We start from the raw sequence: 23,242 nt of genomic DNA, 5'->3' as shown, positions 1-23,242 counted from the left end.
TGACCCTTCCTGACAACCTCCTTGGCCCCCTTTCCCTCCTCCTCCCTCGTGCACGCGGGGCATCACCGCAGCCTCTGCAGACGCCAACGTGCAAAAGCGGCCACTGAGTCCTGCAACCCTCCGAATCAATACAACTACTCGAGGAGGGCGGGGTGAGCGTGGCCGTTGCCTGGCAACCACTCCGAGGCCTAGCAGCGGCCCGTGGAGCCTGCCTTGAGTGCAAAACCCCACTCACACTCACACAAATAATCAGAATAAATAAGCCACACGCATGTAAAAGGGGGATGGTGGAAGGGAAGAAGGTGGTGCGATTTTCCTTTTTATCCCTCCTCCTCCTGCCAGCAATCCAAGCCCCATATATAGAAATGAATCAATGGGAAATGGAGAGATATATATTATGTGTATGTGTACGAGCATGTACATATATTAAACACACCATGTATGTAATATATACGCTAAAAACAAGGCAAGGAAAGGGCGCCATCGTGTGGCGGCAACTTTTAATACACTTTGTGGGGGATAAAAAACATAGCAAGATAGCGAAAGGTCGCCCTCTTGTGGAGACGGCAGGAAATGCCCCCCTGTGTCGCACTCGTTGAACAGCAGAGGCTGTGCGCTTGCTTAGTCCGGATGCTTACGGTTGACGCGCAGGCTGAAGCTTCTTTGGATGTGGACAGCCGCTGAAATTGAGATCATGTTCAAGCCGAGCAGACGTCTGCAGGGCAGGGCTGTGGGTAGCAAATGCATCCCTCCAAATGTAACAGGGGGTGGTGGTGGCTGGCAGGCAGGCAGCACCATTTGTGCGTATGTGTGTGCGTGCGCGCGCAAGTCCCATTGATTGCAATGACTCTACCCTTAAGCATATGTCTGGATCCAGCCTGCAATTTTTATTGGTAGCAGAAAAAAGAAAAACAACAACACTGATATGTAACAGAAGCACAGCAATTGAAAGCAAAGGGAAAATAACATAGAAAATGCATTATATTAGGAGGCGCTGCTTGCAAAAATGACATTAGTCAGAACTGCACAAAAAGAATATGCTCATCAGGAGAAATTCTCACTAAAATGCTGAGGGATTCCCATGGGGATTTCTTTAAAAGTGGCAAATTGCTGCAGAAATGTGGAGAATTGAGTTTAAGACTGTTCCATCCCTACTTCCGAGTAAACTCACGTAGGATCTTATGGCCAGTCAACTCAACCACCTCCTCCCACAATTTTCATCCCAAACCAGGTCAAACTCTTCCACACGAAGGGGGACAAAACAGCCCATTGCTCAGGTTTGTTTGTTCTTAAAAGTATTTATTTTATTTCTTTTAAAATAAACCCAGCACCCACAGAAAAAACATAACCACTTCCCTAAAATAACATTTTATTGTTGTCATTCAGTATGCAACACTAAGAAAATACAAGATTCAAAAAGTCTGTATGAGCATCAGAGATAATTCACCACAAGGCAAGAGCCAGACAGTCAGACTGGATTTTTTCTCTTTCTCTTTCATGAGAAAGAGGACTAACGCGTCCTAAAACTAAAATAGATTAATCCAAAATTTATGCCAAGATCCTCCATTGACAAATTGGCCCATTTGTGCAGCACAGAATACCATGGCCAATCCACAGAGGAGAGAAACCATGATGTCCAGCTGAATGTTCTGTCCGAACAAGGGATAATGGTAAGCCAAAAATAACATGATTTGGAGCAATGCTAAACCAGGGATTATGGCTTGCTTCTCCCTAACAAGGAAGAGCAGTTGGCCTGATCTGCTCAGGCATGTTAAGCCATGGTTTACGGCTTACTGCAATGTGCAAAAGTGGCCACTGAGTCCTGCAACCCGATATCTTTCTGCAAATTAAGCAAAATTAAGTATATGCCTTTCTCCATACGTTATTCTGCCCCTTCTTCCCCTACGAAAGGGTGCAAGGGACCCCTTGCACATGGTCCCTGGAAACCCTCTTCAACTTCCTGCTCTGGCTTCAGAGGTGTCTTCAATTACGAATCACGACAGCTAGAAACTTGAATTTTTCAAAAAAAGTGCACAGCCTGGATTCTCAAGTCTCAGGGCCCAGTTGTCATTTTTTTTTACCATACCCTGTGCAACTGTGGACACATTTATATAGGGAGAGAAGTGGGGCAGGGGAGCAAAGGGAACTAACCCTAAAAATGTCACGGTGGAAATGTAGGTCGGTGGTTGCATAGATGAGCCAGCGGCCTCAACCCAGCACAAACAAGCTCCATGCAAAAAACTCTATATAGCTCAGGAGCTTTGCATGCAGAAGGTCCCAGGTTCAATTTCTGGCATCTCCAGGTTACAAAGAATTAAAAAAGAGATCTCTGTTTCCTTTAGGTCCCTCTGTAAAAACAATTATCTTTATTTTCAGTGTAGTGCACCCTGTTGGTATAAAATTTTAATCGGCCAGTGACCATAATACATTTATTTATCCATTCATTCATACAATTGCCCTGCAAATTTGAGGACTTGCAACCAGCTCTTGGCTGGCAGGCAAGCGCATGAAGGTGACCCAGTGTTAAAAACAGCTCCTTTAAATTCTTGAGCATTCCAGTTGCTTTAAAAGTTGTGCTCTTACCTGTTGTTGTTTTGTAAAGCAAGCAGGCCCATACCCAGGTGACAGCAATAAACATGGGGGGGGGTGGAGAAGAAGAAAGCATCATCTCTGGACAAGGAGGCTAGGTTTGGCAACCACGGTTAAAAGCCACTGGCATAACCAATGGATATTTGTTGTTATGTGCAAACTCATGCTCTCATTACCAAAAAACAGGGCAAAATCGGATCCTCTCCGTTCCCCCCAAAAGCACAGAATTCCAGAGCTTTGACGACATGAGTTGACTTGCTATAGTTCTATGTCGACTACCCTGCTAGCCATCTTGGACAATAAGGGGAAGGGGTGGGTGGGAGAAAATTGCTCCAAGACGTCACAGGAGCACGGAAGAGGCACAGCGACAGAAGACCTGGAAAGGTGAAGGCAGCTACGTGCGGAAAAGCATCCGTCAATGCTACAGATGGCAGTCCTAAAGTTTTCAAGTTGCGCTGGGACATCTGTGGCGGCTCACAAGTGCTCACTGGTTATATGAAAGAGAGAGAGAGAGAGATCAACAATCCCTTGCGTGCTTAATTTGCCCACACTAAGATTTCTAGAGCACATTTGAATCACATGACTTCCCCCAAAGAATCCTGGGAACTCTGGTTCCCCCCTCACAGCACTACACATTCCCAGCACCCTTAACAAACTACAGTTCCCAGCGTTGGCTGTGCTTTAAGAGTACAGTGTGGACCTGCCCATATTCTAAAGCAGGGGTGGGGAACCATTTTCAGCCCGGGGACTGGGCTTCGGGGCAGCTTTCCAGGGGCCACATGTCACAGGCAAAAGTGGGCAGGGCAACAGATGTAAATTTTAGTGTGGCTTAGTGGTTACAGTGTTGGACTAGGACCTGGGAGACCTGGGTTCGAAGCCATGAAATTCACTGGGTGACCTTGGGCCAGTCACTGCCTCTCGACCTCAGATGGTGAACCCCTCTGAATACCGCTTACCATGAAGCCCTATTCATGAGGTCGCCATAAGTCGGAATCGACTGGAAGGCCATCCATTTCCATTTTACTGAAGGCTGCATACACTCATACACACCCCTCTCTATCTTCCATCGAGGCAAGCCAGAGGCATGATCCGAGTTCAAGGACACGCTCCAGCTATACAAAAACACCCAAGGAAGGTGCACAGCTAGGCTAGTAGGGGGTGTGGCCTGGGGAGAGTTTCCAAGGGCCAGACTGAGAGGCTTGGAGGGCCTGAGTTGCTCCGTTCCTCTTATAAAGAGACAGCCGCTTCCCATAATCCTCCGTCCCTCCCTCTGCATTTCCGCCGGGCACAGGGACCTTGCAGCCCTCTGGATGAGGCTGCACTCCAGTTCCCATCAGCCTCAGCCAACACGGCCAACGGTCAGGAATGATGGGAAATGGAGTTTGGCCACACCCAGAGAGGTCCACAGGTTCCACCCACATCCATGCTCTATGCGCTTTGGAGAAGCAGTGAAATGACATGCCTTGCACGGCCTTGTCTTGGCCATGCAGGAAATATTGCTCCCCACCCCTAAACACAATAGGTTGCTGGTTCCTAAGCTTCACACATACACATGGACCACTTGAAAATCATTGAGGGTCTCGGCAGACCACTTCATGATTCTCTCTGCCTGTGGGGGCAATTGTAATGCGCCGTGCTAGGTGCTGCATGACCTTTAACTGCATTTTCATGCCCTCTTATTTCTTATATGTGATCCATGCCACAAAATCCAAATTGTAACCCAGTAAAGTACAACAGTAGAAATAAAAGACGCTATTAAAAATCAATATCCACATCTGAAGCGGTGAATGTGCTCCCTCTCATCTTCAAGCAGAGATCCACAGACACAACACGGACCATCTGAGTGAAGTCCACGGACTATAGTTTGGGAACCCCCGCAACAGGTGCTATTTGTAAAAGACCACCACCACCTTCTGTTGTCATTGATATAACACATGCATATTCACCTGGCAATGCGGGACAGAATCTCCTTGACCCGAACCACCAGCCTCTCATGTTGCACAGGGTTGCCTTCAATGGCACTGTGTAGTTTCGCCATGTAGAAATCCAGAGTGCCCAAAGTGGGGGTCTCGCCTGTACCTGTCGGGGAGAAACTTATAACCTCACTGCCAGCCTCCTTCACGGTCTGCAAACTAATATTTCTTGCTTATCTCACATCCCTTATTCCACTCCCAGAATAAAATCTAATCACACCTGTAATTTCACGCCTGTCTTAAAAGCTAGAAACTTAATTGTTTTATTTATTTTTAAAAAAATGAAAACTCAAGGTCCTCAGTTCAGTCCCCTTCCTGGAAATCCATTGATGGATGTATGAAACTGTCTCTTTTAGAATTTCAGTTTTGCAGTTTTACAACCTGCTCTTCAACTGCAGGACTGTTTTTATTCCGTTATGTGCTCTGCTACGTGCTCTAGGGTTTTCCATTGCTTCTTTTATCTCCTATAGATTATATTTGATGTATGTCATAGTATTCAAAAGGTAATACGATAAAGTACAATCTTAGAAACAAAAAGCAACTACAACAGTATTAAAAATCAATATGCACATTTAATGCGGTAGATATGCCATCTCCTGTCTTCAAGGGCAAATAAGTAATTTGGCTGCAGGACTGTTCCTGGCAACCTCAAGATCAATTTTAAGCTGTGTTTTGCAATATTTTTAACTGTGATTTGCAATGTTTTTAATTGTGATTGTGTTTTGCAATATTTTTAACTGTGATTTACAATGTTTTTAATTGTGTTTTGCAATATTTTTAACTGTGATTTGCAATGTTTTTAATTGTGTTTTGCAATATTTTTAACTGTGATTTGCAATGTTTTTAATTGTGATTGTGTTTTGCAATGTTTTCCCATTGTTTCTAGTATGTCTTTCTTCTTCATGTTAAATTGTTTTGTTATATTTCCCACCTTGCGCTCCTTCAGGAAGAAGGATGGATATAAATTCAAATAATACTACTAATAATAATATCCACAAACACAGCACAGCCCACCTTGGAGAAGCTCAGTTTGGGATTTGTATTTTGTTCTGTTACACTGTGGAATGCAAACTGTAAATACGGTGACTTGCAAGAGAAGAAATAAAGAAGCGATGAAAAATCAAGATGACTATTTCATGCGGGAATGCCACGGACCGCCTGGATGATGCCCGCAGGCCCCTGGGGACCCAGGGACCACAGTCTGGGACCCTTTGGCTTGGAGCCCCGCCCAGCTGAGGCGCTCCAGAATCAGATACTCCCCTGGGGGGAGAGGAGGGGAGTCCCCCACCACACCTGGGATGGGGAGGCTGGCAAAGCTGACGGTCAGGGCTTGGCGGACGGCCTGGAGCTGCTGCTGCAGCGCCATCGTCTGCCTCTCCTCCAGCGCCAGCTCCTGCTCAAGGCGCTCCTTCGCACAGCTCATGCTCTCTGTGTGCTTCTGCAAGATGGCGTTCTGCTCCTCAAAGTCCGTGTTCATCTTGCGCAGGTGGCGCAGCTCGGCCTCCCGCACTGCGCCCATAAAAGGAAGAAAAAGAAAGGAAAGAGGCCGGGCATTAAAACAAAGATGTGGGGTGCACCCCTGTCCCCTTGCCCTCTCAACTCCAGGTTCAAGGGCAATCCTTTGCCATCAAGGATTTTTTTTTTTAGAGCAGGTGGGCCCTGGAAGGTTGCCTGTAAAGGAATTTGTCCTCCCTTCACAATTATCTGCCCTCAAGATACCACTGGACACCAGCTTCCATCAGCCCCAGTCATCTTGGCAACCATCAAGGATGATGGAAGCTCCCAGCCAGTAACATCTGGAGCATCACAGCTCCCCCAATGAGGCATTCCCTGTTGCATGAAAGAAATAGAATGCCTCTATTTAGAAGAGGCATTCCCTCCTGGGAGAGGAGAATGCCTCTTCTTAAGTCAGCACTAAGGAAACCTGGTGTTAAAATCTGGCTCCCAGCAGCCCACATGACCAATTGGCAAGGATGTTGGGAGTTGTCATCCAGCAACAGCCATGGGCTACCTGCGATATGGGCAGCTGAACCTTTTCCTTCCTAACCTTTATTCTGGTCCAAGAATTCCTCTGTGAATATGGGGACATCAAATGTCGAAAAGCCGTCACTGCCGCTCTCTCCAGCCTGGCAGAGAAGAACAGAAGAGAAGGTGAAGGCTAAAGAAATAATATGGAGCAGATAGAAAACCACATATTTCCCCCCAGTAGAAAAAATTCAAGATCTGAGGAGAAATCTTGAGGGTTTGGGGGGAGCGGATGAGTGGAGGAAGTCTTCGTAAGTCATTTCACTTTCAGAATCACCATGTAATTCTACTTCCTGCAATACGGAAAATTTCATTGTAGCGCATTTTCTCTCAAAAGACACATTTGACAATAAAACACACTTTCAAGCCTCCAGGTGGATAAACAAGGAATAAAACATTAACTATAATTTGTTTTAAAAGTTTTACAATGTCTTTGCCCATAACAAAGAATCTCCAAAAGGGAAATACTTTTATTAGGCTGCCCCAAATGTCACAAAGTAGCAAAATATTTGTATGTTTTACTTATTTATTACATTTATATCCTTCCCTTCCTCCCAGAATATGTCTTGAGTTGTTATGTTATGGCCTGTGGTTGCAACATTAAACTAAACTTGACTTGACACAAAGTATCATGCAAACTTTTGAGTGCCCCAGAGCATTTCTTCAGGCTGGAGAAGCTGAAAACTTGCACACTAGAAAATGTAAATCTCTTAAAATTTCCCATTTCTGTGCAATCAGTCAAAGTCTGAGGCCCTTCCCTAAACTCTGACAAGCTGCTTTACCTTGTATCCATTCAGCAGCATGTTCACAGCTCCCGGGCCAGCATCCTCTAAAGGGCATGGGGAAAAAAGTCAACAAAGTAAGGTGATGATGACTCGACTGAAGGCACACAATGAGTCTGATAACACAGGCAGGACCCAAGCCCAGATTCTCCAAATATGAGCATAAGGGTGGTTGATTTCAACAGTCCCACATCACTCTCTGTCCCAAACATCTGACTCCTACAGCACACTTTTTACTGTGCTTACCTTCTAAAAGACATAACAGAAAAGGAAAAAGGGATGAGGAGGACAGAGGAAAACAAGCAAACTCAGGCAAACCTTCACTCTTAATCTGCCCCTCCCCAAAAAAGTTTCATTTTGGAGCATATAAGGGCAAAAATGAGCTGATCTCCCCTAAAAGGAGGCCACCCATTATGTTTCTAGACAAGTCACTGTTCTTGGACACACAAGCAATCCCAGAGCAGGGACTTGCACAGGGACTTACTAGCCAGCCTCCTGTAATTCTTGCTGTGTCTGTGTGAGGAAAACATGTGGGGTTCATTCCACCATACCCAACAGAAAAAGGCTATCCCAGAACAGGGATTTGCACAGAGACACAACAGCCAGCCTCTTTTTAATGCTTGCTGCATCTGTGCATGAGCAGCATTTAGCTCATTCTGCCACAACCAATTAAGCAGAAGTGTAAAACTGTAGAGAAGGCTGATTAGCAGCGGGGCAGCGGGAGGCCATAGCAGAGAGAATCATCCAGAGATGCAGTGGGCAGCCTCCTCTGTAGGTGCTGTTCTGAGGGATTACTGCTTAGCTATGGAACCAAGGTGGATTCTCAGCTGTGCCTCAGCCCCCAGCCAGCCAGCCAGCCTGCCTGCCTGCCAGCCACCACCACCCCCAGTTACATTTGAGGGTTCCTTTGCTCTCATCCCAAAGACAAAACCTGAGATGCCCGGAACGGGCTCAGAGGCAAAGCACCTTTCTTGATCTTCTTCTCCTGCATCTTCTCGGCACACATCTTGTAGGCTTCCGACTGCTGGTACTCCCTCAGCTCCTTCATGTACTGCTGCTTCTCACGTTCGGCCTCGTCGAGATAGCGCTGAAACCAAGGCAGGAAGGGTCACCACCGTCTCCAGCCCACAACACTTTTGGTTCTTATTGTGCAACGTGGAACAGGCTGGTGACACGAGACTCTCACTCAGGGGTGGGGGAATTGGATCCAGCTGAAGGGGCGGGCCCAGAACTGGCCCACTCCCTGCAGGTCTGCTCTGAGCAGAATTTAGTCAGACACAACCCAATGTTGATCCTTTTTTTCAGCATTTAACAAAACTTAAAATAACAAAAATAAGGCCACATTCACACATGTTTAGTCCCAGAGTGGTTTAACAATCCATCCCTCTTCCCAGGGAGCTCTGGGAATTGTAGCTCTGTGAGGGCAATTGGGGGTCTCCTGACAATTCTCAGCACCTTAAACTATAGATCCCAGGATACTTTGGGGGAAGCCGTGACTGTTCCAGGTGGAATAATTGTATGGTGCAAATGTGGTTTGACTCAGGAGTTCTTAAGCTGTGATCCATGGACCCCCAGGGGGTCTGTGAACTGGGGAAAAAATCAATTTCCAATGCAATAAAATTAATTGCATTTATTTATTTATTTATTTTGTGGGTCCATCCCTCTTTCACTGTATTCTCAAAGGGGACTGTGACCCCCCAAAAAGACGAAGAGCGGCTGCTCTAAGCGCTTTTACATCCACCGTCACCTGCTTATCCACGGGTTGCAGTTTGCTCCACTCCGCGCCCAACATCTTTGTGATCTCCGGAAAGGGCAGGTCCGGGTGTTGCATCCGGATCAGCTCCCGCCGTTCGTTCAGGAAGCGCACGTAGCCAGTCACTGGGGCCTTTGGTCCATTGGGGAGGATCTTCTTCCTCTTCTTGCCTTTCGGCCAGCCTCTCTTCTTCACAGGCTTCTCGTTCCACAACAGAGAGAGAGAGAGAGAGAGAAGGACTGAACACCCTAGACAGAAACTCATCCCATTTCTGATTATTATATGTGGATGCGACAAGTCCACATGAGCACATAACAAACGGTCTTGGGCAGAGCATTCAGCTCCTTAAGAATCTCCACTTGCCTTTAAAAGCAAAATAAAGTTCCTAGTCCTCATGAATATTGGCAGCCTCATTTAGCATGGCAGGGCTCTGCAAGGCCTGTCTTTTATCTGTACAGATGTGTTTTTAGGATTTTTTTTAATTGGTTTTGTTGGTTGCAATTGGTTTTAGTGTCTTATTGGATCAGTTTTGTGAGGAAAGCGAAATAACAGCAGCAGCACCAGCTGTGGAGAGATGTTTGAAAGGATGTGCGCAATGCCTGGCATGCTCTCCCAATGGAATAAAATATAAGGAAAAAATAAACCATAAAAATACCGTTAAAAATCATACAGCCTCAATGCAATCAGTACAAAAGGCAGAAAAACCATGAAGGCCCTCAGCAGTCTTCAGCTGGTCCGTGGGGAAAAGGACCACGACTTAAAAAGGACCACTGACAAGCACGGGATGCAGGAAGGCTTTAATGCCCCAAAATAACTCTCGGCCCCATTCCATGACACACAAACCCAGAATTATGCAAAATAGATAGATTTTTCTTTAAAAAATTCAGTATTTATATAATGGTGCAGATTTGGTGCAATTTATACAGATCACACTGAACTGAGCCTTGCATGGTGTTTGATTGGGATTGCTTGAACACAGAATTTGGACAGTGCTATTTGATTGATTTCTTTGCTGAGCACACAGGACACTCCAATTATACCAACTGATGCACCAGTTTCACATTGCCATATTTCCTGAAGCCCTTCCCTCCTTCGGTTGCTACACTTCCCGGCAGGGATAATCAGATCCGGCAGGGATAATCAGATCGTTGCAACAAAACCAGGAGAGGAGGAAGAAGATGCCACTTTGAACTGCCAAGGATAACTCTCTTCCCTTGGGCTCGAGGTTGGCATGTTTTGGGCATCTGCTAAAGGCCCATGCCCCAGAGGGGGAGGTCCTGCTTCCTGTCTTCAATACTGCAACCTGATCAGGCAGAGGAGCAGCAGCAGATGGCAAAAATGGCAGCAAGGGGATAGACTCAGCGAAGGAATCCATGGCAGGACCCCCCCCAAATAATAATCTGCAATCTGCACTGCATTGGGGCTAAGATTCAAACCCCTGTGTCCCCCCATGTGGGTCAGGGATGGAAGGCTTATACCCCAGCCACATGAACACACCAGGGGGCTCACCTCCTCTTCGCCATGGGGCTTCTCCCCAATCAGCCGAGGGACCTCGCCTTTCTCCTGTTTAATAGACACCAAGAAGCTCCCGGGTTGCATTTTACCGGCAGCATTTCTGAAACCACAGCAGAAGCACAGAGAGCGAAATTACTGTGAACTTCCATCAATACAAGCATTTGTTGCTGTTGTTTTAAAAAGCTGAGAGCCAGTGTGGGGCAGTGATTAGAGTATTGGGATAGGCCTTTGGAGACCAAGGTGCAAATCCTCACTCAGCTGTGGAGCTCACTGGGTGACCTTGGCCCAGCCACTGCCTCTCAGCCTAACCTACCTCACAAGGTAGTTGTGGAAATTAAATGAGGGGGAAGAGAATCATGTACGTCACCTTGAGCTTCTTGGAGAAAAAAGTGGGCTATAAATGCAATAAATAAATAAAGTAGCTAACACTGACCCATTTACATACAAAGGAGAGGAAAAATTGAGGAAAGGGGCACGTCGATTTCAACGCCATGCAAATAAGCCCATGGAAATTTACTAGCCTGCACCACAAATGTACAGATCTGCTGGGATGGGGGTGAGGGGACTGGCAGAGGAGAGATCCTTCCCCACTAGCCTGCTGGCTCTCCTGGATGGCACCCCTTGCCCCTTACCAGGCTGGTGCTTGAGGGGGAGCCACATGCGGACCCCCAGGCACCTACGTTTGGCCCTGGGACCCTCCCTGGGCCATGCCCTCACTGGCCTCGCTTCACACCCTCCGTGGGTGTTTCTGCCTGGCCTCTTGCCTGCCTGGATGAAGGCTGGAGATGTGTGGGTGGCATGTGTAGATGGAGAGAGAGATGTACACCTCCAAGGGCCAGACAGAAAGGCGTGGAGGGCCAGATTCAGCCCCAGGGTCGGAGGGTCCCAACTGGTGCTTTATTCCCAACAGAGGTGTTCAACACTCACAGAAGCCCGGTGGATTGCTGTTTGGTACTGTGCGACATTTTCTGTTACTTGGCAATAAGGCGTGCACACAATTGCTCATCCCAGGGAACCTGGAAAGGAAAATTTGGGACTTGTTACAAACCACACAGGAGAAAAGCAGGGGGTTGGACAGTTTCACTGAACTTTTTTTTTCTTTTAAATTCTTGTTTGAACTCTTCTCACGCACAGGAAGCCACCAGCAGGGCAACAAGTCCATCCACCCCAGCATCCGGCTTCCAACAGTGCCGAGACAAGATCCCTCCTCTGGGAACCTCCGAGAAATAAAGCACAAAGGCAACACCCCTCGCCCCTTAGCTCATTCCCCAGTTATCTCGCCTTCAGAGGTAGACTGCCCCTGAACAGGGAGGGTCCGTTCAGCCAGCATAAGGCCAGAGTGGGATAAGAGGATACGGAAAGCCCTTGCTGAGATCCAACTGCTCCAGTGTGCTGCATCCCCAGTGGCCAATCAGGTGCCTCCAAAAAGCACCCAGATCTTGCCGCAGTGAATTCCATCAGTTGTTGTTAGAAAAATAACCGTTCTTTAAAAATCTTGATAGGAACAATTTCCTTAGCCAGACAAAGAGAACAATCCTTAAAAGGCTCCTTAACATATAGCATTTTGTGGAGAGAGACCTTTTCCCTTTCTCTCATTATATTTGGCTCAGCCCCTTTGTATTATTTTAGACAATCGCCATAAATTAAAAATTACACTGCCGTAAACACTAAAGCCATGAACAGGAGAACATCAGGAGAGTCTGGCTGCTGGACCAGGCCAGTTATAGTCCAACATCCTGTTCTCACAGTGGCCAGCCACATGCCCCCAAGAGAAGCCCAAAGCAGTTCAGAAGCATCACTGCCTCCGACAGCGGAGGGGGAACGGAGCCATCATAGCTAGTAGCCATCGATAGCCTTACTCTCCTCCATGAATCTATCTAGTCCTCTCTTAAACCCTTCCAAATATGGATGGCATAGGTAGTCATAAATTCAATGCTGCAAATATCAGTGAAACAGACTGGGCTGCAGATCCCCACAATTCTAAATTCATTCACAACTAGTGATGCAGCGACATGGCACCTGGCTAGATTGCTTCACAGGGGGAGTGAAGTGGAGACCCATGCTAGGAAGAGACATCTACCAACACAGCTGTTAAACAGGCTGGCAAAATGGAACCTCCGTGTTCGGAGGCAGTCTACCCGCCACTGGGCAGGGGTGCTCTTGCTTTCCCGTCCTGCTTGTGGGCTTCCAGGAGGCAGCTTGCCTGGCCTCTGTTGCAGACAGGAGTGCTCGAGGAGATGGAAGAGCCACCTTTGTCTCATCCAGAACTCGCCTGCGACATTCTTATGTCTGCAAATTAAAGGCGGATCAGGAACAGACATGCCCGTAGGAGTTGGGAAATTGAAACATGGGGTGTGGGGGGAGAAAGAGAAAGACGGGGGGGGCGCAGATAGACATATTAACACTAATCCTCTTGAATAAAGGTGGAGATCTCCCTCCCTCCATTATCTTTCCCTCCCAGGCTCTCCTGCCAAAACACTGGAATCCCCCCCCTTCTTGCAGATCCCTGCTCTCTGTCTCTCCAGATCTCCCCTTCCTCAACATCACGGCCCCAAATAATTAACAATAATAAAAATAAACCTCTTCAAAACTTTCTTGATCCTTTCCCCTTTCATCAGCAGAAGCGCCTCCCTCTTTCCGGCGGCCCCCCCAGCTGTATTATTATGCTAATAACATCTCTCTCTCCCTTTCTCTCTCTCCTAAGACGCTGATTGGATAAGGGCCATCTTCGCCACCCTCTGATTGGCAGGTTTCCCCACCCTCCCCACATCCATCATCACCAACCAAGCGCGCGTAATAGGACGCATCACGCTCGGGGGCGCCACGGATTGGTTGCAACCGTAACCAATCGGAGAGACTGTTGGAGTTAAAAATAATAATAGTGTTCCATTGGAGGGGGGGCCGCCAATGGGCTTGAAAAGGGCCAAGGACAACCCCCCTCCCCACTCCCGGTGTTCGTCAATTTCATGTTGATTGGCTCGTCTGTTCTTTTAGTCAGAAAGTGTGAAAGTTGTGCAGGGTTTAAGCCAAGGAGATGCCCAAGAGGACAAGCCACAGGCCTCGTTGGTCCCCTCTCCCAAAGCATTTAGTGGGGTTTCGCGGCCATTAGAGGGTCGTGGGTGTTACACTTCAGCTGTGAAATTCACTACAATTGACATTTCTCTCTTCTCTTCTCTCTCCCCCAAAAGCTCTCTAGCTCTTTATTTATCATACATCCCTGCTACAATGGAGCAAAAAAGAAAGAAACAAAGGAGAGTTTGCCTGCCCTGTTTTTTTTTTTTTAAAAATACTCTGAACATATGCACTTGCACAGTTTCATTAATTTTTTTCTTTATTTCATTTATGAATCGCTTCCCATGAAAACATCCCAAAGCGATTAACAATAAGAACGTCAGTAAAAGCATATATAAATACAATTTCCAATCCAACACAGATATTAGATTGGGATTTTCTCTCTCATCACGTGGACATCCAGTGAAGCTGAATGTCAGAAGATTCAGGACAGACAAAAGGGAGTCCTTCCTCAGGCAGTGCAGAGTTAAGCTCTGGAATTCTCTCCCACAACAGGCAGATACAGCCACCAACTTGGAGGGCTTTCAAAGAGGACTAGACAAATTCATGGGGAAGGATAAGGCTACCAATGGCTACTAGCCACGATGGCTACACTCTTCCTCCATGGTCAGAGGCAATAAATGCCTCTGGATACCAGTTGCTGGGAATCACAAATGGGAAGCGTTGCTGTGCTCAGGTCCTGGTTGTGGGTTTCCTGTTGGGGCATCTGGTTGGCCACTGTGAGAATGGGATGCTGGACTAGATGGGCCCCCTTTGCCTGGTCCAGCACTGCAAGGCTCTTCTTACGAACTGCCAGTTAAAAGGGCTTGTATGAAGCACCTTGAAGCAATTTAACAATAAAAGCATCAGCAAAAAAGAAAAAAAGGGAAATAATTCCGTATATCAACACAATTTTAAATCCAAATACAGATAATCTCCACTTAAATGGCTAAAACAAGGCCTTCAAAACAGATGCTGCCTGTCTGGTCTGCAAAGGGAGGGAGCTCCAAAGGGTAGGGGCTGCCACACGGAAGGCCTGATTCATATGTTGTACGGAACGGATCTCCTACTGAGATGGTAACGTGGGAACATAGAAAGCTGCCTTATATTGAGTCATCTAGCTCACTAATGTCTGCACTGACTGGCAGCATCTCTCCATGGTTTCAGGCAGGGGACACGCCCAGTTCTACCTAGAAGTGTTGAACCTGGGGCCTTCTGCGTGCAAAAGACAAGTGCTACGGCTATGCTATGTCTCTTTGCACTTTTGTGTTTGGCCCTGACCACCGCTAGCACATGGCCCCAGAAGGTAATGCGGCCCTTAAGACTGAAAAAGATTCCCCGCCTCTGTTTTAAAGCAGAGTTCATATAAATAAAATCCTGACAATGTGAGCAAATGAGATGGAGGAGGAAATTTTTCTGAAATGGAAATGAGGAGGAACCGAGTCACATGCGTTCCTCCCAGGTATATCAGCAAAACATCTGTAATCCCGAGAGATGCTCACGGCAGCTGGGGAAGGAAAAACAGAGTCAGACATTATTTGCGGGATCATATGCTCACGGATGCCGTGGGTGACTGCCAGCCCTTCCACTCTGCCATCCTGCAGTGGTGACCCCTTCAGCTAAGCAGTGGCACCCTTGGCAGAGGGTGTGTGGGATGAAGTTGGCCTGACTTAATTCTCCACTGGAAGGTGGGGGATTGGGTTTCTGGGCACTGGGCCAAAGTCGGATCGCCTTGCCGCCCTACTGTTCCTGCCTGGAAGCCGAGGGCATCAATAATTTATCTGGGGTGATCGTCTCCCATTGTCGGGGGGGAAAGTGGGGGTGGCTTAATGTTTTGCAGGGCCAGAAAGGAGGTACAGAGTGTCGAGAAGGGAGGCTGATGGAGAACGGAGTGTCCCAGGAGGCCGGGGTCTCCCAGGCCGCCTCCTCTTTGGAAGGAAGCAGGAGCGCCCCAGGACAGAGTGGGGCTGCTGCACCCCAAGCCCCCCACCAGCCTCGCGTGCGGCCCCGGCTCATATTCCACACCCAGCTGGCCCACGGCAGTCCCACTGGGAAGATTGAGGGGTTCACCAACGTCAAGGAGCTGTACGCCAAAATCGCAGAGGTCTTTGACATCTCTCCAACAGAGGTGAGGCCCTTAGAGAAGGGGGGGGAGAAATGCAATCCTGTTTGCATTTACAGGGAAACCTGCCAGATTCGCATTTTTCCGAAACAATACGTGACCCAAAAACGCAGCCATCCTTCAAAATTTGTGTTTCTACAGATTTTGCCCTGCAGTTCTCTAGGCAAGGAATGTGTTAAAAAATGCACATACTAGAGTGTGTGTATAAATGCATAGAATTCGTGAAAAGAGAGCAGGGAATGCCTCTTTTTAGATCAGGGATGGGGGAAACCTGGACTGAAACCCCCATCAGACCCAGCCAGCGTGGCCAATGGTCAGGGATGATGGGAGGTGGGTGTCCCAACAATATCTGGAGTGGACCACTGCTGGCCATCCCTGATCTAAGAGCAGAGAGAGAGAGAGAGAGAGAGAGAGAGAGGAGATGGGGGCATGGCTATTGAGAGCCTTCAAAGGCAGGATCTTTTCCCGGCTCCAAGAGATGGCAGGGAGCTGGTGTAGGGCTGGCATAAGGATTTAAGGAGGGGGCAGGGGTCATGCGCTTTGCAGGTCGAGGGGGAAGAGAAGTCAAAGGAGACATTTAGGACTGATGGAAGTTGGTTGAAGCAAACCCAAGAAAGAAGAGGTACCTTGAAAGATGTGGTCTCACAGAGAGAACGCCAGGGATATCCAGAGAACGTTGAAAGCAGAAAAAGACAGATCTCTGTCCTCAAGGAGCTTACAGTCTAAATCAGAGGTTCCCAAACTCTGGTCCGTGGACCAACAGTGATCTGCAGCCTTCATTCAAATGACCCACAGCAAGTCCACATTGAATATTCATATTGATTTTGAATTGCATTTTGATTGCGTCTTTTATTCCTTATATTGCATGTTATTGTTTTGCCATTTGAATTCTAGAGAATGCAAATTCTAATACTGTAAAATACAACAGAAGAAATCAAAGAAGCAATCAAAGTTCACCTGAAAAAAAATCATACAGCACCTAGCACGTTACAGTTGCTACAACAGGCAGACAGATCGTGCCATCAACAGTTTTCATGTGGTCCATGGGGGAAATAAAGTTTGGGAAAACCACTGGTCTATATTTCAACTGAGTGGGGAGGCAATTTGGGGGGGGGAGTGGGGAGAGCTGGAAGCAAATCTACCTGAGGAGGAATAAACTCAAATGCAACTGCATTCTTTAGGGAAGGTCTCTAGGATGTGTGTGCTTGTGAGGAAACAGATCATTGGTCAATCTAGCTAAAAGGGAGGTGCTGCACGCAGGGCAGGGCTGTAGTCTGTGGTGGGTGGATCCGGACCCCGGGATGGGTTTGACCTGAGCTAAAAGTGTTCGGGTGCCCCTTTCTCCTCATTCTGCCCCCCCTTCTTGCCAAACACATGAGGTTGGGCTGATGAGGGCCGCACGCAGTCCAAGGGCCACAGGCTCCCCTCTTCACCCCCGGGATAAAAATGCATCCACTCTCTCTCCCCCAGATTATGTTCTGCACCCTGAACACCCACAGAGTGGACATGCAGAAGCTGCTTGGGGGGCAGATTGGTCTGGAGGACTTCATCTTTGCTCACATCCGTGGCGAGACGAAGGAAGTGGAGGTGACGAAGACAGAGGATGCTCTGGGGCTGACCATTACAGATAACGGGGCTGGCTGTGCCTTCATCAAGGTGGGGATGGGGGCACCATGGGGCTAAGGTGGGGGCTGCCACAGAGAGAGAGAGAGAAAGTTGGGTGGTTTTCTCTTCTGCACGCAAGAGACTAGCAAACCCATGGAACTCACAGATACATGATGGTCCCTGGGCAATAACCACTTGTTTAGCTATTTTCTGAAAGGGGTGGGGGGAAAATTAAGCCTGCAGATGGAGAGAGAGCAGTTCAAGGTATGATGATCAACCATGATGGCTAAGAGAGGAGCCTCCATGCCTAGAGGAAGTCTACCTCAGAACACCAGGCAAACGGCAAGTCTCGGTAGCCGACATGGTGCCCTCCAGATGTTGTTGGACTCCAAATCTGCCCCCTGGTTTTGTCTTATGCACCCCTGACGTTCTGCCCCCTCCCCCTGCAATCCCCTCCACCTTACAGCGCATCAAGGAAGGTAGCATTATCAACCGCATCCCAATCGTGTGCGTCGGCGACACCATCGAGGCCATCAACGACCAGACCATCGTCGGGTGCCGCCACTACGAAGTTGCCAAGATGTTGCGCGAGATGCCGAAAGCGCAGCCCTTCACCATGCGCCTGGTGCAGCCGAAACGAGCCTTTGGTGAGTGGGTGAGCACAGGGCGAGGGCCAGGGGGGGAGGGAAAGTGCTGGGTGGGGCCACTGGTCCACCCAGCTCCTGCATGGCCTACACTGACTGGCAGCGGCTCTCCAGGGGCTCAGGCAGGGGTCTCTCTCTCCTAGCCCTTGGGGTCTAAACCTGCAAAGCAGATGCCGCTGAGCAATGGCCTTTCCCCTGTACACACACCCAGGGGTTGGCCAGTGTAGAGATGCCACTAGCGGCGACGTCAGCTCTGTTTCCTCCCTCCAGACCATGCTGGGTGGATTGGGGCCACGGAGGGGCAGGGCAAGGGCCCCACTGTGGGCTGCCTGCCCAGGGGGAGCCAAAGAGAGAAGGCAGTCCTGCCCAGTGGGCGCCCTCAACAGACAGCTGGCTGGAACTAGGGCTTACTAGCAGGTGGTGGAATGGGATTGGCTCACGGTAGTCACCTGATTCCTAGGAATAGGCAGATCCTGGGCAGTGGTGCTAGTGCCCCAGCAGGAACATAGAGCTTAAAAAAAAAAAGGATAGAATGACACAGCCTTTGCAGTTTTATTTTATGCATTCTTGGTGGGGGTTAAGTTGCTACATGTACATCAGTGCAGAATGAACCAGCAGCTTGGCATGTCTTGGAAATTCTGAGTTGGATTAATTCCCAGGGGATCAGCCAAGCTACGGCAGCTGACGAATGTCGCTCGTCTCCTGGAGGAAGTGATGAGATGCAGGCAGGTTCCTGGAGCAGATATTCTGGACTAATGCAACTGGGGGCATTTCTCTAAAAGTCAACAATTCCCAAATTATGTGCTGGGCGAGAAGCACATGGCAAAACTGCAGATGTGCTGCGAGAAATGGAAGTGGTTAATTTGGAGTCGAAACTGTACTTTAGAATATCTTAAACTGCATTTTTTAAAAATTTTAAACTGTGCTTTAAAATGTTTTTAACTGTTTCTAGGATGCTTCCCTTTTTCTTGTTAAATTGTTTTGTTTATGTTTGCTGCCTTGGGCTCCTTCAGGAGGGAGAGCAGGATATAAATTTAACAAATAAATAAATAACCCAATTACAGCAAAGTATGTTATTTTCACTAATATATGCATTTTCATGCACACTTGCATGGAGAACCACATTTCAAAATTTGGAGGATGCAAATTTTGAAAGATGGCTGCGTTACGGTTCATGTGTTGTTTCGGAAAGTGCGAATTCGGTCGCTTCGCCTTTAAATGCGAAATGCATCCAGTTTCTCCACTGTCCCTAGTCATATGTCTGAGCCCGCTTGGCTTGCCCCACATCTGATGACCCCTGTCTTTGTCTGCCCTCCTCCCTAGACATGATTAGCCAGCGGACGCGAAACAGTAAGATCCCCAGCGAGGGGAAAGTGGCGAGCGGAAAGGAAACACTGCGGCTGCGCTCCAAGGGCAGCGCCACCATGGAGGAGGCGGTGAGTCAGGCCTGGAGAGGCTCAAAGGGGGAGACGATGTGATTGCATTGGCTGAGATGCTGCTTTCTCACGGGCAAGGTCTGCGCCAAGGGTTGGCATGGTCGGGCGTTTGCTGAGAGCCCCCTTGGGGCTGGTGGGGCAGAAGGCAGGGAGCCGAACGATCGATGGAGCCAGAGGCAATGACAGGCAGAGCCGACAGATTCTACTTTGGCCACCCGTCCTCTTCCCTGCTGAGTTCTGAGTCTTAGTTCACTGAGTTTGAACCCAGGTCTCGTAGGTTCTGCTGCATCAGATCAGTTCTAGCACAGCCTCCCCAGCCCTCACCCAGAAGGCCAGCTTCTTAAAATGTGGAGCTGGGGACCCTAGAGGGATGTCCCTGTCAATCACACCGAGGAACCTTTGCCCTGTTGAGGACCCTGTTTCTTTGGGGCAATCTGACTGGGGCAGGAGTGGGCAGGGGGCGGGTCTGGAGTCAGCGGTGGGCAAGGCCAGAGCCAGAAGTGGTGAGGCACCCCCTTCCTCCCACCCCTTTTTCTTCATTTCTCCCCTCAGTGCCACCTACATAAAATTGAGGGGGAGGCGTGCGGTTGCCCACCCCTGCTCTAAAGAGAGCCACATATCAGTCGTGGTGTCCTGGCACCAGCAGGTCTGCTTCTGTTCCGTTGTTTACAGCCCAGCGAGTTTGAGGAGGAAGCTGCGGCAAAAGTCGACGACCTCCTGGAGAGCTACATGGGCATTCGTGACGTGGAACTGGGTGAGCAGAAAGTGAAGAGAGAAGGACGCTTGCTTTGTTCCCTCTGAATCCCTGGAGGACCACAGCTGGTCAGTGTAGATAACTTAGAGCTACAGGGGCCAATGCTCTGATGTGGTACAAGGCCGCTTACTATATTCCTATTTAAATCAGCCTTTTATTCAGAACCATGAGGACTAGTGGAATCTTGCTTTCTTTTTAAGGAAAGGGCCATAGCTCAGGGGCAGAGCATCGGCCTTGAATACAGCAGGCCCCAAGTTCAATTCTCGGCATCTCCAGATAGGATTGCAAGAGACACCCCACTGAAACCCCGGACAGCCACTGCCAGTCAAAGTAGACAACACCGAAGTAGATGGACCAATGGTGTCTTCCTATATTCCTTTCCCTGACCAATAGCCAAGCACAGGACTTCCCCCAAACAAATACTGGGAACGTAGTTTGTTAAGGGTGCTGAGAATTGAAACGGCGTGAGAGGTAAACTATAGTTCTCAGGATTCCTGGGGGGGCAGGAACCCCTGTGCTTTAAATGTATGGCGTGGATGTGGCCCTTATTGAAGGAAAATCTATCCACTAAAACTATCTAAGAATAGGATGTCCCAGCGCAGGGCGGGTGAAGGCAGGGGAGGCTGGTTGTGGGGCAAGCCTTGCCAAATTCAGAGTTCTAACGGCAGACCAACTCCCTGCAGCATCGAGCATGGTCGAGATGGCCAAGGAGTGCCAGGACCCCGAAGACTTTGCTCGTGGCCTGGATTTGCTGCTGGGCGAATTCGCCTTCCCGGAGGAGTTTGTGGCAGAGGTCTGGACAGCCATCTGCGAGGCAAAGGGCCTCCCCAAGTAGTGGGAAAGAGCTGGGTTGGGAAGGGTAGGCCACTCCCCTTTTTTTAAATCGCCCCCTTCTCTCTCTGCTCCTTGAATCCCCCAGCCTCCCACCCCAACAGCCCTGGTTTCCTTGCCTGCGGTTTCTATCCAGAGTCATATGTACATATACACACAAACACTCATGGTTAGAGTGTTGGACTGGGACCTGGGACACCAGGGTTCGAATCCCCACTCAGCCATGAAACTCACTGGGTGACCTTGGACAACTCACTGCCTCTGAGCCTAACCTACCTCACAGGGTTGTTGTGGGGATTAAATGAGGAGAAGGAGAACTAGGTAAGCCACCTTGAGCTCCTTGGAGAAAAGGTGGGACAGAAATGCAATAAACAAACATTCATGTCTATGAACTTTAGTGGGCCTAGTTTGGCCAGGACAAGCATTTGAATACCACCCCCTGTCTTTCAGCCCAGCTTACCTCACAGGGTTGTTGTGAGGATGAAATGGAGAAGGGGGAGAGCCAGGTATGCCACCTTGAGTTCCTTGGAGGAGGAAAGCTGGAATATAAATAGAATTAAAAAACACGCACACAGAGTCAATTTCATAACGGTAAAACGGAATCCTGAAAATGTAGCTGTTCTCACATTTGGGCAGGATATCATTTCCCCTTCTAGCCCACTTGCTCCCTTCCAAGCGTCCTAGGGGCCCCCAGCTGCTCATGGGGTGCCTGTGTGTTTGAAGCAAAGCCTAGAAGGCAAGATCTTGGATGGAAGTAGTCCAGCAGCAGGCAGGGAGGATGGACCTGTCTTTTCAGCACCAAGGACATCTCCCCGGGGAAGACAGATATGGGCCCACCTAAAGCCTAAGCCGACCACCCAGCTAGCCAAGCAGCACAAGCGTGTGCCGAAAGGTGATTTTTTTGCCCTAGTCTTCTGCCGAAAAAAGAACTCCCAGGGAGGCTTAAAACGATTGGTAATAAGATAGCTGCTACCTTCAGCTTGTAATCTAAAAGACATGACACAAAAGGAAAAGAACTGGGACAGAGGAGGAAAGACACAACTAGTTCTTAAATACTGACCTCTTGTAACAACCAGCTGGCATGGGGAACAGTCTGAGGTGAGGCGGAGCCGAAATCTGTTGGGTCTGTCAGCAGAGTCGACGGACTGGCGCTGTTCCCTCTGTTCCCTCTCTTGGTCTAGCCGGATGTTTTGGATGCTGTTGTGCAAAGACGGGGTGGGGACCTTTTCCAGCCCAAGGGCCACCTTCCCTTCTACATAACCTTCCAGGGGGCCACATGCCAGAAGCAAAAGTGGGTGGAGCAACACCTGTAAACGTTACCTTTGTACAGTAGACTACTTTCTACACATGCTCACACGCACCCTTTTCTACCGTCCCTCCAGGCAAGCAACAGGAGTTGAAGGACGCCAAGTGAAAGCACTCAATGAGAATGCAAAGGAGGGCCAGTGAGGAGTGTGGCCTGGGTAGACTTTTGAGAGCCAGATAGAGAGATATGGAGGGCCGCATTCAGCCTCTGGGTCTGAAGTGGGGGATACCGGCGTCTTTATTTCTTTGGCTCAGCCAACAGCTGCGGCCAAATATGGTAGACGCCCTGCTCTGCTCAGAGGTGCAGACAGCCATCAAGTACTCCCTATTTGGCTGGTTTCCAGAGCTCTCTCCATCTGTGGCCCTCTAGATGTGGCTGAACTACAACTCCCATCAGCCGTAGGAGCCAGGCTGACCAAAGGTCAGGGGTGATGGTTGGAGTTGTAGTCCAAGGGCACCTGGAGGGCTTCAGGTGAGCCACCTGGACTCTGTGGAATCTCGGAGATCACTCGTAATTCTCACTGGATTTCGGAGTTGCAAATTGCCCAGCGTTGTTCCTAAGAAGTGGAACCTAATGCAAGCTGCCTTTTCAATCGGTTTTGCACAGAGGGCTACACGCACATAGCCTGATGCAGCTTTTGTTGACCGGTGCATCCTCACCTCCTCTACGTTATCGACGCAAATGTGCACACGAATGAAACGAAAAAAGGAACCTCAGTGTGATTGTGCAGACAGCTGTCACCATTTGTTTTCTGTGCAACGTTTTACCAGCCCACGCAAAAAGGGATCTCAACACAATCTCACCCGCAATCACACCACGAGTCCTTTTTCTGGCAATGAAGCTGTACATTCATGAA

At 48.7% G+C, this 23,242-nt stretch overlaps 2 protein-coding genes across 3 annotated transcripts; one reads left to right on the top strand and one right to left on the bottom strand.

The window, feature by feature from the left end:
- Window positions 1-1,352: 1,352 nt before the first annotated feature.
- HMG20B (high mobility group 20B) lies at window positions 1,353-13,335 on the bottom strand. Of its 2 annotated transcripts, none has more exons than XM_061601210.1 (10): window positions 13,218-13,335; window positions 11,565-11,653; window positions 10,620-10,737; window positions 9,117-9,320; window positions 8,336-8,456; window positions 7,370-7,416; window positions 6,610-6,688; window positions 5,856-6,071; window positions 4,536-4,668; window positions 1,353-3,076 (listed from the first exon to the last, which is right to left on the bottom strand). In XM_061601210.1, the coding sequence occupies exons 2-10, from the start codon at window positions 11,600-11,602 to the stop codon at window positions 3,064-3,066; spliced, it is 969 nt and encodes a 322-aa protein (XP_061457194.1). In that variant the 5' UTR covers window positions 11,603-11,653; window positions 13,218-13,335; the 3' UTR covers window positions 1,353-3,063. The 2 variants fall into 2 exon arrangements, with proteins under 2 accessions (XP_061457194.1, XP_061457195.1); XM_061601211.1 differs by having other exon boundaries at window positions 10,632-10,737; window positions 13,218-13,332.
- Window positions 13,336-17,126: 3,791 nt separating this feature from the next.
- GIPC3 (GIPC PDZ domain containing family member 3) lies at window positions 17,127-23,224 on the top strand. Its single transcript, XM_061601213.1, has 5 exons — window positions 17,127-17,466; window positions 17,882-18,062; window positions 19,383-19,495; window positions 20,168-20,249; window positions 20,933-23,224. Exons 1-5 carry the CDS (start codon window positions 17,257-17,259, stop codon window positions 21,082-21,084), a joined length of 738 nt encoding a protein of 245 aa, XP_061457197.1. The 5' UTR covers window positions 17,127-17,256; the 3' UTR covers window positions 21,085-23,224.
- The last annotated feature ends 18 nt before the right edge of the window (window positions 23,225-23,242 follow it).

The sequence above is a fragment of the Rhineura floridana genome, chromosome 18 (assembly GCF_030035675.1).
Source record: "Rhineura floridana isolate rRhiFlo1 chromosome 18, rRhiFlo1.hap2, whole genome shotgun sequence".
NCBI lineage: Eukaryota > Metazoa > Chordata > Lepidosauria > Squamata > Rhineuridae > Rhineura > Rhineura floridana.
This window is presented reverse-complemented; position numbering and strand designations above follow the sequence as displayed.

What these genes read in the sequence shown, in the direction of transcription:
- GIPC3 (XM_061601213.1), top strand. Translation starts at nt 17,257, where the DNA reads ATGCATCCACTCTCTCTCCCCCAGATTATGTTCTGCACCCTGAACACC. An exon ending in GCAGCCGAAACGAGCCTTTG is followed by an intron (nt 18,063 to 19,382) that starts GTGAGTGGGTGA and finishes CCTCCTCCCTAG; the next exon opens with ACATGATTAGCCAGCGGACG. An exon ending in CATTCGTGACGTGGAACTGG is followed by an intron (nt 20,250 to 20,932) that starts GTGAGCAGAAAG and finishes AACTCCCTGCAG; the next exon opens with CATCGAGCATGGTCGAGATG.
- HMG20B (XM_061601210.1), bottom strand. Translation starts at nt 11,602, where the DNA reads ATGTCGCACAGTACCAAACAGCAATCCACCGGGCTTCT. An exon ending in CAGCAATCCACCGGGCTTCT is followed by an intron (nt 10,738 to 11,564) that starts GTGAGTGTTGAA and finishes CTGTGGTTTCAG; the next exon opens with AAATGCTGCCGGTAAAATGC. An exon ending in ATTCTTGGACCAGAATAAAG is followed by an intron (nt 6,072 to 6,609) that starts GTTAGGAAGGAA and finishes TTATGGGCGCAG; the next exon opens with TGCGGGAGGCCGAGCTGCGC.